The 16,769-nt window shown below is 46.7% G+C and overlaps 3 protein-coding genes across 5 annotated transcripts; 2 read left to right on the top strand and 1 right to left on the bottom strand.

The window, feature by feature from the left end:
• Positions 1–307: 307 nt before the first annotated feature.
• On the top strand, positions 308–2,829 carry KLHDC9 (kelch domain containing 9). Its single transcript, XM_004284414.4, has 4 exons — positions 308–1,322; positions 1,606–1,765; positions 1,857–2,055; positions 2,324–2,829. Exons 1-4 carry the CDS (start codon positions 451–453, stop codon positions 2,488–2,490), a joined length of 1,398 nt encoding a protein of 465 aa, XP_004284462.2. The 5' UTR covers positions 308–450; the 3' UTR covers positions 2,491–2,829.
• A 205-nt stretch (positions 2,830–3,034) lies between these two features.
• PFDN2 (prefoldin subunit 2) lies at positions 3,035–13,670 on the bottom strand. The gene is made up of 4 exons (XM_004284413.3): positions 13,539–13,670; positions 4,186–4,274; positions 3,923–4,046; positions 3,035–3,333 (listed from the first exon to the last, which is right to left on the bottom strand). The coding sequence occupies exons 1-4, from the start codon at positions 13,611–13,613 to the stop codon at positions 3,157–3,159; spliced, it is 465 nt and encodes a 154-aa protein (XP_004284461.1). The 5' UTR covers positions 13,614–13,670; the 3' UTR covers positions 3,035–3,156.
• Positions 13,671–13,683: 13 nt separating this feature from the next.
• NIT1 (nitrilase 1) lies at positions 13,684–16,572 on the top strand. Of its 3 annotated transcripts, none has more exons than XM_049694932.1 (7): positions 13,684–13,799; positions 14,296–14,394; positions 14,661–14,915; positions 15,027–15,130; positions 15,343–15,476; positions 15,640–15,765; positions 16,039–16,572. In XM_049694932.1, the coding sequence occupies exons 3-7, from the start codon at positions 14,671–14,673 to the stop codon at positions 16,303–16,305; spliced, it is 876 nt and encodes a 291-aa protein (XP_049550889.1). In that variant the 5' UTR covers positions 13,684–13,799; positions 14,296–14,394; positions 14,661–14,670; the 3' UTR covers positions 16,306–16,572. The 3 variants fall into 3 exon arrangements, with proteins under 3 accessions (XP_049550889.1, XP_012393969.2, XP_004284460.2); XM_012538515.3 differs by having other exon boundaries at positions 13,706–13,768; XM_004284412.4 differs by having other exon boundaries at positions 13,757–14,085.
• Positions 16,573–16,769: the final 197 nt, after the last annotated feature.

Genomic DNA, 16,769 nt, shown 5'->3' with positions numbered 1-16,769 from the left:
AGCACAGGCTCCGGACGGGCAGGCTCAGCGGCCATGGCTCACGGGCGCAGCCGCTCCGTGGCATGTGGGATCTTCCCGGAACCCGTGAACCCGTGTCCCCTGCATCGGCAGGCGGACTCTCAACCACTGCGCCACCAAGGAAGCCCCAACAGCACATTTAATAAATGAGAAAGAAGAGGCCTAGAGGAAAATAATCACTTTGAGAGTCAGGGTATAGTTGGGACCGGAACTCAAGTCTCCTGACTCCCAGGTCAGTGCTTAATCCACTTTCACTGCCTCCCTTCTGACTTTTGTCTCCCCTTCCTAGCTTATCCCTGGGGAGGTCAGAACGAATCAGAAAAACGCCCCAAACGCCAAAGCCAAAAAGGACATGGTTCCTCCTCAACCCTTGCAGAGCAACGCCTGCACCTGAAACGTCATAGTCCCAAGTGAATTCACATCTTGGATAACATGGGTCCTTCTGAGGAACTGGCTGTCCTCGGACTTTCCGAATTTAACAGACTTTCAAGATTTTTACTGACCTCGCACAGCTCCTGTCGCCATGGTGACAACACTAATTCATGGTGGCTACCCAGGTCTCCTGTCTCCACGGTAACCGGTGCTTTGCGACCTTCAGTTTGCAGCGGTCGTGCTGCAGCCGCTGCAGTGGTTGCTGGGCGACGGCGGAGCGAAGCAGGTGGTTTGAGGTGGGGACCCGGACAGGCTTCCGGTAGGGGTGTAGAGGCGGTTCCGGGGAAGCCTGCGCCCCCAGGTAGGGGTGCTCCGGGCCGCCGGCCCCGCAGCCCGCCCCTCCCCGGGCCCATGGCCGGGGCGGTGGGTGCGACAGGGGGCTCAGGCTGGACTTGGCGGCCGGTGGCGCGGGATCCGCTGCTGGCGCGGGCCTTTCATTCATGCACCGAACTGCGGGGACGGTTCTATCTGGTGGGGGGTCTCCTAGCCGGAGGAGCGAGAGAGCCGAGCAGTGATATGGTGGTCTTCGATCCGGCTGAGGGCCAGGCCGTGCGGGTGGGGGCCCGGGGCGGCCCGAGGCGCAGCCACCACGACGCGGCGCCGGTGGGCGGGCGCTGGCTCTGTGTAGTGGGCGGCTGGGATGGGTCGCGCCGCCTGGCCACAGTAAGCGCCCTGGACACCGAGCGCGGTGTGTGGGAGGCGTGGACCGCCGCCCCCGGCAGCTGCTCCCCTGCCGGCCTCAGTAGTCACACCTGTACCCGCCTCTCCGACCGAGAGCTGCGGGTGGCAGGCAGGGAGGGCGGGACTCGCACTCAGCGTCGTTATGGAAGCATCTACACGTTAAGGCTGGACCCTGGCGCCCGCACCTATTGGTATGACACCCCTTGCCCAAAACCTTTCATGCTCCCTCACTTACACTCTGGAAAAACAGCTTCGCAGGCAATTTATCTAATATCCTCACCCTAGAACCCTCCTTCCCCGGGAATCTTCCATGTCTAAGATAGCTGAACTCTCATCAACATTACCCTCCCTCTCAACCGAACTACATATGGCACTATCCCATGTCTCCTTCCTATCCTTGGCAAGGGGGTTGGGGAAAAGGCAGTACAGCGCTTATATTTTAAAGAAAACCCAACTCAGGCCTGACTTTCACAGCTATAAGGAAGAAGGCTACCACACAGTCTCACGTTCAGGTCACTGCGCTGCCCTACTCCAAAGTCCTGGGCCCCACCCAGGTCACCAGCTATTGCTCTTTGGGGGCTGCAACTCAGCTGAAGCAGAAGTAGCTGGGCATTGGAGTCATGGGAAGATTAAGGTATTATCTGCTCACATCTTGCTAAGGGTGGAAGGGGGCTAAAATGGGGCTGCCCAAATCTCTGCAGACAGTCCCTTCTCTCCCCCCCAAGGAGGAACCACCTGCTGCCCCCCGTCTGACGGAACAGCTTGCAAGTCTCGTGAGCAGTGGGCAGGGGTCCCAGCAGGGGCCTCGAGGACTCCGGCATCACTCGTGTTCTGTGGTTGGGCCCTTTGCTGTGCTGTTTGGTGGAGAAACTCTGACTAGAGCCCGAGACACCATCTGCAATGACCTCTACATCTATGATACCCGTGAGAAGGGGCTTAATGGTTGAGAAGGGGAAAAGGTGGGAAGATAGGAGAACCTGCAGACTACAGAAAAAAAGAGGATGGAGTAATGGGGTAGGGAGAAGGAAGATTTAGTCGACAAATTAAAGGAATACACAGAATGCTAAATTTTGAAGAGGCCCACAAATCCAGTGAGGAGAAAAATAATGAGCAAATCTTTGGTCTTGTTAAGAGCCCCATGGGAGCCAAAGCGCTACTGCCTCAATAACCACTCTCTGCCCTTACCCAACAGGAAAGTCTCCTTCTCTGTGGTTCCACTTCCCCTGTGCAGACCATGGACTAAAACGCGTGGGCCATCGGACCTGCCTTTGGAATGATCAGCTCTACCTGGTTGGGGGTTTTGGTGAGGATGGCAGGACAGCTAGTCCACAGGTTTGCATTCTGGACCTCTTTATCTGAAGAATAGTGCCAAGATACACCACCAAGCCTCTGTTTGTTTTTTGTTTTTGTTTTTTGCGGTACGCGGGCCTCTCACTGTTGTGGCCTCTCCCGTTGCGGAGCACAGGCTCCGGACGCGCAGGCTCAGCGGCCATGGCTCACGGGCCTAGCCACTCCGTGGCACGTGGGATCTTCCCGGACCGGGGCACAAACCCGTGTTCCCTGCATCGGCAGGCAGACTCTCAACCACTGCGCCACCAGGGAAGCACCAAGCCTCTGTTTTGTTGCAGACTCATAAGCTTTAGTTATCACCAGAGCTATCTGCCTCATGTCAAATGCTGATTAAATTTCAACCTGAGAGTTAACGTTTGTTTCTGAATCTTTTGGCGGGGAGGGAAGTAAATAAGGAGGTGCATCTTTATTTGCAAGGTAAAGGATAAAATATGGGACCTAGTTTGATATTGTGAGCCATTAACCAGATGGACCCCAAACCACAAATCATATGCTTGCCCATGCCCCGTGCAAATTCTACCCCTAATACTGGGTGAAAGCTTCAGGCTAGAGCTAAGCATTCTGAACAAAACATTTAATTAACAAAAAAAAATTACAATAGCAGAGAAAATAATAACAATAAAGAGAAAGAAGAAGTGGGAATCAGGGTAGAAAAAAATGCAAAGGCCTCGGTCTCTAGGAGACCAACACTCCAGCTGAGCTGGACTTAGCCCCAGCCCCATCTGAGTTTTCCTTGGCTCCTGGCTTCTCGTCTTCCCCCATGAGACGAATATTGTGCTTTTCCCGGAATTCATTTAGTTCTTTTCCCTTTGCCTGAAGCTGCTGTGTCAGTGTCTCAATGATCTTCTGTATCTAGAGGGCAAACGACAGGGATTATGTAAGGATTTCAGGACTCCCTTCCCCCATCTGTTACAGACTATGGTTGGGGGAAGTGAAGGAGTGATGATACCTCTAACCTCAACTTTAACCAAGTATTAATAGTAGAGCCCAGACACAAAAAGTATTCCTTTCTTTAAAACAAGGTTTATAAGCTGTAGTATACGTAAGAATCACCTGGGCTGCTTATTTTTAAAATGCCACTTCATGGCTCCCATCCCCAAAGGTTCTGAATCAGTGGGTACAGGAGAGGGTCCGGGAAGCTGCATTTTAAATTAGTCTTCCAGGTGATTTGGATATACGTAGCCATGGACTACACTGTGAGAAACTCCACTCTAACCACCTCCCCTCCCCCAATTCAGCCAGAAAAGAGGCATAGTCAGCAACTCCTTTGTCTAAGGAGTTAGCCGTAGCATAACTAAAGAGCATAGGCTGATAGGCTATTTATGCTGCCTTCAACACGAGTTCCTACCCACACTTTCCTCCCCCACATTCCCTAAAGCCCTGGCCTCCCTTTCCTTACTCCTTGGTTGCCCAGAGCATCTACGCAGGGATTCTTGCTCACCTGCTCCTTGTTGTTCTCCAAGGCAGGCAGCACCTCTTTGACAGTCCGCTCCACCAGTACCCCTCCAACCATGCGGTAGCACTTGCGGGTCTCATCTACCTCCTTCAGAGTATCGATCACTAGGCTGAGGTAGGAGGACAAGGCAGGATCTGAGAATTCAGTCCCACTCTGCTGCAACCCTCTCTTACAAAACGGCCCATCCCCCCCCCAAAAAAAGGGGCCCATCCGACTCTCCTGTTGTTTGCTTCTCCCGGCTTCCTCACCTGTGCTCATTCAACTCCATCTCCAGCTCAGCTGCTTTGGATGCCAGGCCACGCTGTTCCTGCCGAAGGCGGTTGAAGCCAGCGATTACCTAAGAAGGTGAGAAAGAGATAAAGGTGAGAGAGGGGACAGTGGAAATGGCAGAGGGTCAGCATAGGATAGCAGGCTTTACAAAGATGCAGTAGTAGACACCTATCTTGGAAAAGGAGTAGAACAGTTTGCAGTTTCTAAATTAAGTCTGGAATTCCATTCACCCAACACTGAGTGCCTACTAGGGGTGAGATACTTGCTAGGCCATCTTGCAGCTTAGTTCGGTGAGGATTAGGCATTTGTTACATAGGAATGGGGGCGGAGAGCTACTGGAGCACCTACAGTGGAGCTTAAACTTGCAGGTAAAGAGGGATGTCAGGAAAGGCTTTGTAACGAGTAACTTTTTTTTATTTTATTTTATTTATTTATTTATTTTTGGCTGTGTTGGGTCTTTGTTGCTGCACGCGGGCTTTCTCTAGTTGCGGTGAGCGGGCGCTACTCTTCGTTGCGGTGCGCGGGCTTCTCATTGCGCACCGCAACGAAGAGAAGTGGCTTCTCTTGTTGTGGAGCACGGGCTCTAGGCGCGCAGCTTCAGTAGTTATGGCACATGGGCTTAGTTGCTCCATGGCATGTGGGATCTTCCCGGACCAGGGCCCGAACCCGTGTCCCTTGCATTGGCAGGCGGATTCTTAACCACTGCGCCACCAGGGAAGTCCCATGTAACGAGTAACTCTTGTTTGGGTCCGCCCAGCAGCCCTCCCATTAGGCAAGTGCCCCTCCTAATTCACTGGGGTTCTTGTGAGGCTACTAATCACAGGGCCCTTGCTCTTTGACCACAGGGGCAGTGACCTATATTCTATACTATAGGAATTGAATGTGGGGTAGAGACAAACAGGTACAGAAGGCAGCTGGAGCTAAGACACCTATAGTTGTCCTATAAAGATGGTCCTCCATTCCTATTCCTAAAATCCCCAAAGCTGCCCTAGTTATTGAACTCTGTGTGGCCTAGTTGTTTAATGTTCCTTTTCACTGTGTTCAATTCTGTGACCTACCACCGTCCTTCTAAAACACTCTTTAAAAAAAAATAATAAATAAGTTGCCCAAAGCCTGCATCTGTAGCCTCTAAACCCTAACTGATACAGGCTTCCTGAGAGATAATGCCTTAACTGAAGCCTGAAGGATGAGAACCTGGGGGTGGGGGTGGGGGTAGTGGTACAAAAGAAGCATAATAACACACATAAAGACCCAAAGAAGTGATTACCACCAGCTTCCTGTTCCCCAGAAACTGAGCAGAGAATTAAACAGTGTGAAAATCAGACAGGGTACTAATACCACCACCAGCGTCACTTCTAGTATAGGGCTCTGAGGACTGTATTTGGAAAGACAAAAGACCAGGTTTCAAGTTTTGCCTCTGCCACATTTTGGCTTTATAAACTCTGACAGACTTTTAGCCCTGTTCATTCAACCCTGGCTACACATTAGAATCACCAGGGGACCATTTTTAAAATGTGAATAGTGGAGCCTCAGAACAATTACACAATCACTGGGAGTGAGGCCCAGGCCTCAGTATTTAAAAAAACATGTCCCATGAAATTCTCATGTGCAGCCAGAACTGAGAACCACTGGGTTAATGTCTCTGAGCCTTAGTTTCCTAACCCGTAAAAGGGGATGATACCTACTTCATAGGGCTGTTGTATCACGTGAATGAATTAATGTGAAACGGCTTTGTAAGCAGTGAAGTGCATTAATTACTATTATGACCTTCTCTCCAAACCCAAAGTGTACCTTGGACCCTCCTGGTCCACTAAGAGCAGTGAGCCCATTCATTCAAACCACTGCCAAATCTCTCACTCTCATTTACATCATCTCTAGTCTCACTGCCATCACTGACTAACCACCTCATCTTTGCTAGGGTCCCTTATCTCTAGCTCTTTCTCTCCGCAAGATTCATACACAGCTAAGATAATCCAAATGACTGTCCTGTACCACCCCTACAGCCTTTCTACTGCCCAATAAATGAAGGAATAAATTTGACTAGGAACTTGTCATTAGAGCAACTTGTTTCCTTCTCCCATCCATCATCCTTTCATCTCAATCCGCTTCATCCACTCATTTCAGCAAACGCCTTGGAAATCTCACTCATCTACAAGCTGTTCTTCCTTCACCTTCATTGCCTATATCAAAACTATTCCATTTATAATTAGCATTTTCTCCACTGTCAATGTTACAGATCAAAATACTTTCCTCTAAGAAAATTCCACAACTAAACTAGACTCTAGATGTTCTCCTAGCACCCAAATGACATCCACTCTTCTGCATGTATGTCGTATTTAACACACACTAATGAACGCAGCTTAAATGTCTAAAATTTCTGAGGCCTGAACTTATTTTCCTCAGTAATTAGTAGGAATCTACTTTTCAACCACCAATTTAACACTATAGGCAAAAAGATTTTAATTCCAACTTTTCTTCAAATACTTTTGCTAATTAACAACCCCTATTTCCTCTTGGTCCAGTTATAGAGTTTATTACAACACCAAACTAAAGTAAATATATCTAAGGGTATGAGTTATCCACAGTTGTTATGGAAAATTTCAGCCACTGATGCACTTGAAGAAAATGAAATCTCTTAGCAGCTAACTGACAACTAACTTTTAGTTAAACGCAAAATAAGCTGATATTAACCTGCCATCTCTGAGGTCTGCCAGGTAATGAAGACAGAGAGGCTATGCTCTATTCCCACATTCTTCCTCCTAAAATACAACTTACTAGTGGTTTTCTCCCCTATGGCTTGACCTAATTTTCCTTCCCTTTCCCTTATTTCGTGTTCTCCTAAAGCAGTCTGGCATGAGTAGGGATGGCCAGGTCACTGTTGACTCTCTCAACCCTATTAAATCATCTAACATATAAACATCCCTGCTGAAAAAGAATCCAATTAAAATACCAACTATTTTTCCTTTTTTTTTCTTTTGGCAGTGCGGCACAGCATGCGGGATCTTAGTTTCCCCGACCAGGGATGGAACCCGTGACCCCTGCAGTGGAAGCACGGAGTCCTAACCACTGGACCGCCAGGGAATTCCCTATTTTTCCTAAAGTAACTTCAAGCCTTACAACCATGCAGAGCTCTTTACATTTTCATATTTGGCATGTACAAATAATTTTACACAGGACACAATCATCTTTTTTTTGTTGTTCCCAGTGATTAAGAATCCACCTGCCAGACATAGAGAATGGACTTGAGGACACGGGGAGGGGGAAGGGTAAGCTGGGACGAAGTGAGAGAGTGCCACTGACATATATACACTACCAAATGTAAAATAGATAGCTAGTGGGAAGCAGCTGCATAGCACCGGGAGATCAGCTCTGTGCTTTGTGACCACCTAGAGAGGTGTGATATAGGGAGGGTGGGAGGGAGGCTCAAGAGAAAGGGGATATGGGAATATATGTATATGTATAGCTGATTCACTTTGTTATACAGCAGAAACTAACACAACAATGTAAAGCAATTATACTCCAATAAAGATGTTAAAAAAAAAAAGAATCCACTTGCCAATGCATGGGACACGGGTTCAAGCCCTGTTCTGGGAAGATCCCACATGCCACAGTGCAACTAAGCCCGTGTGCCGCAACTACTGAGCCTGCACTCTAGAGCCTGCGAGCCACAACTACTGAGCCCGAGTGCCACAACTACGGAAGCCCACGTGCCTAGAGCCCATGCTCCGCAACGAGAAGCCACCGCAATGAGAAGCCTGTGCACCACAACAGAGTAGCCCCCGCTCACTGCAACTAGAGAAAGCCCGCCTGCAGCAACGAAGACCCAGTGCAGCCAAAAATAAAATAAATAAGATAAACAAGTTAAAAAAAAAAAGTTCACACACACAACTGTAAAAAAAAAAAGTCAAACTATTTCCACTTGATTTATTTTGGTTTTCTTTTCTTTCTTTTTTGTTTAATTGATACCATATAATTTTGATAACTTTGGGGAAAATCTACAATCATTACATTTATCCCCAAAAGGTCCTTTGGTCTTCTCATCTACATGATATTTACTCTTATTGGGTTCAATGGAACAATAAAAGAGGTAGAGAATTATGACTGGATGCATCTGGAAAAGCATTTTCTGGGCTATTGCTGCACTAAATATCTTCTTTTCAGTTCAGTGCCCCCTTTTCTGACAAACATACTCAACTCCAAAAATTTCTCCGACCTTATCAAATGATGATTTGACCATCGTCAAATGATGATTCTCATCCCTTCTCTTCATCAAATATTTTAGGACTAGTCTACATGCACTGCCTCCACTTCCTCACCTCCCAATTCATTTTATTTATTTATTTTTTTGGTCAGGCCATGAGGCTTGCAGGATCTTAGTTCCCCAACCAGGGACTGAACCTGGGCCATGGCAGTGAAAGCACCGAGTCCTAACCACTGGACCGCCAGGGAATTCCCAAGTTACTTTTTTGTTGTTGTTACTTCTCTTTTTAATCTAAGTTTTTTCAAAAAAAATGGAGATATCTGCCTCATAGGATGTTGAGAGGATTCATTAATTACATCAAGGACTTAGGACAATATCCAGCATACAACAGATTGTCAATAAACAGTGCCTGCTATTATTATAAAACACCTCCCCCTAAATGTCCTATGGATACCTTAAACTCAGGTCATTCAAAGCTGAATTTTCTTTTACTCCATTTTAAACTGCTCTTCTTCTTGTCTCCCCTATTGCTGCTAGTGACATGACTCTAGCCTGGTAGGAAACCCTGGTTTCATCTTTGGACACACCCTTATCCCATCAACTGCCAAATTTATTGCCTCTACCTCAGCAATTTTTCTTAGGCTTACTGACATCACCCTAGTTGAGGCCTTCATTACCTCTTGTCTGAACTACTGCAACAGTCTTCTAAATTATCTCCCCATTTTTGGACTCTCCAAATCCATCCTATACATTGTTGCTAATTTAATTCTTTTAGCACTTGGGTGACATAGAAAAATATTCGTGATATATTATTAGGCTTAAAAAGCAGATTACGGGGACTTTCCTGGTGGTCCAGTGGTAAAGAATCCGCCTTACAATGCAGGGGCCGGGGGTTCGATCCCTGGTCGGGGAACTGAGATCCCACATGCCAAGGGGCAACTAAGCCTGCACACCACAACTACTGAGCTCATGCGCTTCAGCTAGGGCCCACGTGCGGCAAACTACACAGCCCACACACCCTGGAGGCTGCATGCCACAACTAGAGAAGAGAAAACCCACATGCCACAACTAGAGAGAAGCCCGCGTGCCGCAACTAAGACCCGATGCGGCCTAAAATAAATAAATAATAAATAAATCTTTTTAAGAGAAAAAAGCAGATTACCAAACAGCAAATAGTGTATAATACTAATTTTATAAAATTAAATATGTAAAATATACAGGCCCTCCCTTTCCATCTACACACACATATACAAAAACATAAAGGAGGGGGGAACCTCTCAAAGGATATATTTCAAAATGGTAAGAATAGTTACCTCTGGATAGTAGGATCATAGGTAAAGTAGGATCATGGGTAATTTATTTCTTATTTTGTACTTCTTGTGTTTTCTACAATTTCTAAAATGAATGTGTATAATTTTATGTAATTAAAAAAAATTAATAGTATAACATATACCCTTCTATGTCTCCCTCACTGCTTACATTAAAAAGTCCTGAATTCTTTGCCATGCAAAGACTCAGCTTGCTTTAAGGACTACATCTTTCTAACTTATAACTCATGATTTAGCTAAACTAGTCACTGCACTTCATGTCAATGTATGCTTTCCTCATAGGGTAGGATCTCTTCTTACCCTATTCCCTATATTCTATTTCTACTGTCACCTGTTCAAATTTATCCAATCCTTCCGGCTCAGCCCAAATATCTCTAATAGGATTATGGTATAAAAAATAGGTCTGTCTGATGCTCAAGGCCCTCAATTAAAAGCCCTGCTCTCCCAGTTACTGACACTGGGTAAGTTAGCTAAAGCCTCCGAAACTCAAACATCTTGAGGACGATACTGCTACTTCAAATGGCAGTAATTAAGTAACAGAAGATAAAACAAGTAAAGTGCCTAGCTCAATGTGCCACTTGCCTCCATCTTGTCTATATGGCTCAAATTTTCACCAGTGATAAGTATAATATTTTTTACCCAGTGTTCTCTCTGGAACACAAACAAAGGCCAGAGAATGTTAAGCAAGGAAAGCCTCAGAACTCAGTTACCACAATTCTTCAGTCTCTTTCGAGGGCTTCTTTTTCTCTACCACCCCTTTACTATTAGTTTCACTCCTGTTCTACTTCTTTGTTCACTTTCTGTACAAACTGTAGGTGATTTCATCCACAGCCATGGCTTTGTCTACTATCTATAAACTTATAATTCTCTAATCTGTATCTCCAACTCAGATTTCTTTCTGTAACTCAAGATTATAAATCAAACAACCTGCTAAATGTCTCTACCTGAATATCCCACAAGAAACCCAAATTCAAACTTATTTTCTCCCCAAACCTGTCCATCTTCCTACATTCCCTGTGGCACCATCAAAAACAGAAACCTGAGGGACATCCTAGATTCCTCTTTTATCTCTTTTTCTCCACGTCCAAGTCTTGCAGTCCATCCCAAACTTTAAGTCCACCTGCATCCCAAACATGTCAGGCAGTTTCATGCCACAGTGTTTTTAAACACATTATTCCCTCTACCTAGAAAATCCTCCATTTCCTTCTTTGCTTGACTAACTTCTCTCATCCTTTAGAATTGAGCTGAAGGATTATCATTTTTACAAAACAAAGTAATTAACACTTATTAAGCACGTAGTGTATTCCAATCACTGTGCAAAACACTTTGTATGTGTTGTCTAGCCTAATAATTGAAATACAGTGAGGTAAGCACCATTACGTTTCCACAGAAGAAGACCAAAAGAAGTAACTCATGGGAGGTCATATATAGGTAGTAAAAGGTAGAAATGTGATTCAAATACAGATCTATCTGAACCCAGTGCACTCATTACACTCTTAGCCACCCCACTATACCACACTTCCCTTTCCCACCCACCCCCCAATCCATAATCTCCTGCTTAGTTAGAGGTCCCTCCTCTAGCTGCCATTAAGAAGGCCCGTGAGGAACATTATAAAACTTACTTTTTGGCAACCTAATCAAAAAATGGGCAGAGGCCTAAATAGACATTTCTCCAAAGAAGACATACAGATTGCCAAGAAGCACATGAAAAGCTGCTCAACATCACTAATTATTAGAGAAATGCAAATCAAAACTACAATGAGGTATCACCTCACACCAGTTAGAATGGGCATCATCAGAAAATCTACAAACAGCAAATGCTGGAGAGGGTGTGGAGAAAAGGGAACCCTCTTGCACTGTTGGTAGGAATGTAAACTGATACAGCCACTATGGAGAACAGTATGGAGGTTCCTTAAAAAACTAAAAATAGAACTACCATACCACCCAGCAATCCCACTACTGGGCATATACTCTGAGAAAACCATAATTCAAAAAGACACATGCACCCCAATGTTCATTGCAGCACTATTTACAATAGCCAGGTCATGGAAGCAAACTAAATGCCCATCAACAGACGAATGGATAAAGATGTAGTACATATATACAATGGAATATTACTCAGCCATAAAAAGAAACGAAACTGGGCCATTTGTTGAGACGTGGATGGATCTAGAGACTGTCATACAGAGTGAAGTAAGTCAGAAAGAGAAAAACAAGTATCATATATTAACGCATATATGTGGAACCTAGAAAAATGGTACAGATGAACCTGTTTGCAGGGCAGAAATAAAGACACAGATGTAGAGAAACAAATGTATGGACACCAAGGGGGGAAAGTGGCGGGAGAGGGGTGGTGGTGGGATGAATTGGGAGATTGGGATTGACATATATACACTAATATGTATAAAATAGATAACTAATAAGAACCTGCTGTATAAAAAATAATGTAAAATTCAAAAAAAAAAAACTGTTTGCTTTGTCTTTTCTCAAATGAGTCTGTGTTAACTTGAAAACAAGGTCTATTTCATTTATCTTTTTCCCTGTACCCAGCAGAATGTCTGACACATGGCAGACCCTCAAAAAGTATTAAGTTCCTTCTCCCTTGCCTTTTTCCCCCTAAGTCAGAAACTATCTCTTCTTTCCTCCCCAAAATTCCATAGCACTTTATATCTCCCTTAGATATATTTCTGCCTCACATTAACATTTTGTATGTCATATTTTTCCCACCAGACTATAAGCTCTTTGACTGTAGGGGTCAGTTTTAAAGATCTTTATGCAAATACCTCTGCCTATAGTAACTGTTCAACAAATAACTGATAAATGAAACTATAATTTAAAAAGCTGTTGTTGGGGCTTCCCTGGTGGCCCAGTGGTTGAGAGTCCGCCTGCCGATGCAGAGGACACGGGTTCGTGCCCCGGTCCGGGAAGATCCCACATGCCGCGGAGCGGCTGGGCCCATGAGCCATGGCCGCTGAGCCTGCGCGTCCGGAGCCTGTGCTCCGCAACGGGAGAGGCCACAAATCATAGTCTCTCTGCAAATAAAGCACTTTTAAAAAGTTTTTAAAAAAATAAAAAATAAAAAAAAATAAAAAGCTGTTGTTTTGACTGTTTCCCTATTACGCAGATTTCTTCCCACCCCTAGTAAACACTAGCCCCACTATTAGCAAACCATGGTTCCCAAGCCACAAGGGGCTTTTCTGATTAATTTATCAAACGTTTCCCGGTGCTAGGCAAGGCACTAGGGGAAATGCATACTCGGATTCTTAGTAAAGGATTTCTGGTCTCTAAAAAAAATTCAATCTAGTAATGACTCCCGAATCAAAATAGTATGAAACACTAGACTGTTCGAGTTATGTGAGTCACGTGTCTCTGCAGAGCGATGACGATTTTCAACGTGGTTTCAGGGTCCAGTAACAGACTACACTCCCAGCCGTTGACTAATCCCCTGGGATTCGTTAGAAGCTGCCTTGCCCAGCCATACCCTGTTTGAAGGTGCGGAGGAAAATAGGGAAAGTGACCACCCATCTTTCCTCAGACTTGCGCATCCTCCCAGACCCTGCTTCTCAGAGCTTTTCTATCCCCCTGGCTCACTCAACACCCCGAGGGGGCGTGGCTTTCACCTACCAATCCGCCTACTCTCTCCCCTGGGCTCGGCTAGCTTCTCCAAGGACCCGCCCCTCTCTGGGTGGCCACGCAAATGTGGGACTGGAGTAAAGGTCTGCACCAGCCACAGGCTTCCCCCGTTCTCACATCGACTCCGGACCCAGCCGGGTTGCCCTCCTTCGCGTTCCCTGCTCCCCACCTGCTCTGCTGACACCGTCCCCTTCCCCGCGCCGCTCCCGCTGTTCTTGCCAGTGCGACCGCTGTTCTCCGCCATCTTCACCGCCTGCTGGGCTTCCGGCCTGCGTAGCTCAGCCCACCCGCCCTGCGTCACGTCCGGTCTCGGAGTTACCGCCCTCTCGCCCCCAGCGACCCCACCTCCAGGCCGCTCTTCGGTTCGGATCCTGCGAATCGTTTTGGTCGTATCTTCATGTAGGACCTCCTACCTATACCAACCGCTGCGGTGACTCTCACCTGCCATGCTTTAACTTGTGCAACAGAGACGCTGCCCCTGGGAGAGGCGGGGAAGAACGGGTTAACTGGAGAGTGGGGCGCGGGTTAGGCCCTGGGTGATGAGGAACGAGGGAGGGTGAACTTCCCCTCAGAGACTCTGGTGGGGGAAATATGCTTTGCGTCAATAAAACTGTGCAGGTGCACAGTCAAGAACAGAGGCTGGGAAAACCAAAGAAGTATCTTGGAGATGACTTGTGAACTGCGGAAACATTTGAGGAAAGAGGCTTCAATTTAATGTGAGATCAAAGCCCTTTCCTCCATCTTCCCACTTTATGAGCTCTTCCGGTAGCCCATAATTACTTATGGTACAGAGTGTTTTGAAGACTTGGGGGGTTTTACAGGCGGGGCCCTGATTCAGCTTCACAGTATGAAGAGAGAAGTCAGAGGATCTTAGAAATTTATTGCTTGAGAGTGGGGTTGGTGTCCTGATTTCTCACCTTCTTCAGGTTGGGCTTCATCATCAGGCCTCCTCACCAGCTCCTGTCCCTTCTTTTGTGTCCTGGACTCCGGATACCTCGACTCTCAGTACTTTGTGCTCAGCCCAGGTAACATGTTTTGTTGTGTTCTCAGTGCCTGGCACGTAGTAGATGCTCAATAAATGTTTGTTAAATGTATGGATGGTGGGAAACACTGGGGTGCCAACCATCACAGAACATTTGATCAGTGGGTCATTGTACCATGGGTCACTGTGCCCTGTAAGAGCAGATTCAAAGGAAAGCCCAGCCTTCCTGCCTCCCCATTTTAGCCTCTTATCATTAAACTTGGGTTTCCCCATGCTAGTCAGTCTGAGTCCTGCCTGTGCCATTTACAGACTCAGAGCCATGGCTGTCTCCTCTTCCTCCTGGGAACTACCCCTGGTGGCTGTGTGCCAGGTAACATCGACACCAGACAAGGAGCAGAACTTTATAACATGTGCTGAGCTGATTCGGGAGGCTGCCAGACTGGGCGCTTGCCTGGCTTTCCTGCCTGAGGCATTTGACTTCATTGCACGGAACCCTGAAGAGACGCTTCACCTGTCTGAGCCACTGGGTGGGAACCTTTTGGGAGAATATACCCAGCTTGCCAGGTATCAGGGAAAGGGGGAGGGAGAAGTAGTTTCTTTCTGGGTAATGTCCCAGGATTGCCAGATATGAGGGTAGAGCCTTGAGAAGAGTTGTCAGTGTCCCCTCCCCCTCAGGGAATGTGGACTCTGGCTGTCCTTGGGTGGTTTCCATGAGCGTGGCCAAGACTGGGAGCAGACTCAGAAAATCTACAATTGTCATGTGATTCTGAACAACAAGGGTGAGACTCTTCAGCCTGCCTCTTCTCAGGCTCTTCTACCTAAGATTCTCCAGAATTCTGTGTTGTTTCTCAACTGTTTCCTTGGCCAAGGGTTTTAGGGGCGTTTGTATTTCTGTTCCTAGCCTATAAGCTACCTCCTCTTTGGGAGGAGAGGAACTAAGCTGGGCTTCTAGAGCACCAGCACTGAGTACTCTTTCTCCCTCTTACTCAAGGGTCAGTAGTGGCCACGTATAGGAAGACGCATCTGTGTGACGTAGAGATTCCAGGGCAGGGGCCTATGCATGAAAGCAACTCTACCATACCTGGGCCCAGTCTTGAGTCTCCTATCAGCACACCAGCAGGCAAGGTGGGAGTTGTGAAAGGATGAGGGTGGGGGAGGAACAAGAGGGAGGGGAATAGGAATATTTTGAAGTGGTAGTATAGAAAGCCCTAAGGAGTGCAGTAGCGGGGTTATGACCAGATGCTGTGACAAACAGGGCGGGAGACTAAATAGGCTGTTTTCATTCCAGATTGGTCTAGCTATCTGCTATGACATGCGGTTCCCTGAACTCTCTCTGGCATTGGTTCAGGCTGGAGCAGAAATACTTACCTACCCTTCAGCGTTTGGATCTGTTACAGGCCCAGCCCATTGGGAGGTAAGAGGACACCTCTTTAGAACATAAGGGTCTTCTCTTACCTCATTCTCCTCCCTTGGCTCTACCAGTTAAAAGATTTTCTTCTCCTTCCCACCTAGTGGGAAAATTCATTTCCCCAGATTGTTGCCTCTCAGAATAGTTAACATAGTAAATCGTTCATAGGCAATTATCAGAATGGTCACAGTGGGTAGATTGGCCTGTAATGTCCATGGCCTATCACTTCCCTACTAGCTGCTACCTGTATTTAAGTGAACGCCTATCTCCTATCCCCAGGTGTTGCTGCGGGCCCGTGCCATTGAAAGCCAGTGCTACGTAGTGGCGGCAGCACAGTGTGGACGCCACCATGAGAAGAGAGCAAGTTATGGCCATAGCATGGTGGTAGATCCCTGGGGAACAGTGGTGGCCCGCTGCTCTGAAGGACCAGGCCTCTGCCTTGCCCGAATTGACCTCAATTATCTGCGACAGTTGCGCCAACACCTGCCTGTGTTCCAGCATCGTAGGCCTGAACTCTATGGCCATCTGGGTCACCCACTGTCTTAAGACTTTTGACTTCTGTCCGTTGAGACCCCCATTGTGAGCTGGTGTTGCTGTGACTTGTAGGCACGACCCAGGTGCAGCTCCCCTCACTTGGAGAACCTTGTCTCTCTTGCTGGAACACAGGCTCAGCTTCTTGGGAAAGAAGAAACTTTCACCTGAGCTCAGATTTCAGTTTCAGAAAGTGGAATTTTATATAGTCACTGTTTATTTCATGAAAACTGAAGTTATGCTGAGGGCTGAGCAGCACTGGCAATGAAAAAAATATAATAAAGTCTGTGTCTGGATATCTCTTTTGGGAGCTGAAAGGGGAGGTGGTATTGTACCAGCTGGACTAGACTCCAGTTCTAGGCCTCCTGACTCATTCAACATGCCTCCCTATCTAAATAAAAGTGCGACACTCAGTGCATGTCCCAACCCCATGCTCCCAAGCTTGGGGGTGGGAGTGGGGATAGAGGATGGGGAAAGAA

Source organism: Orcinus orca, chromosome 1 (assembly GCF_937001465.1).
Source record: "Orcinus orca chromosome 1, mOrcOrc1.1, whole genome shotgun sequence".
NCBI lineage: Eukaryota > Metazoa > Chordata > Mammalia > Artiodactyla > Delphinidae > Orcinus > Orcinus orca.
The sequence above is the reverse complement of the archived record's forward strand: the minus strand, read 5'-3'. Positions and strand labels throughout refer to the sequence as shown.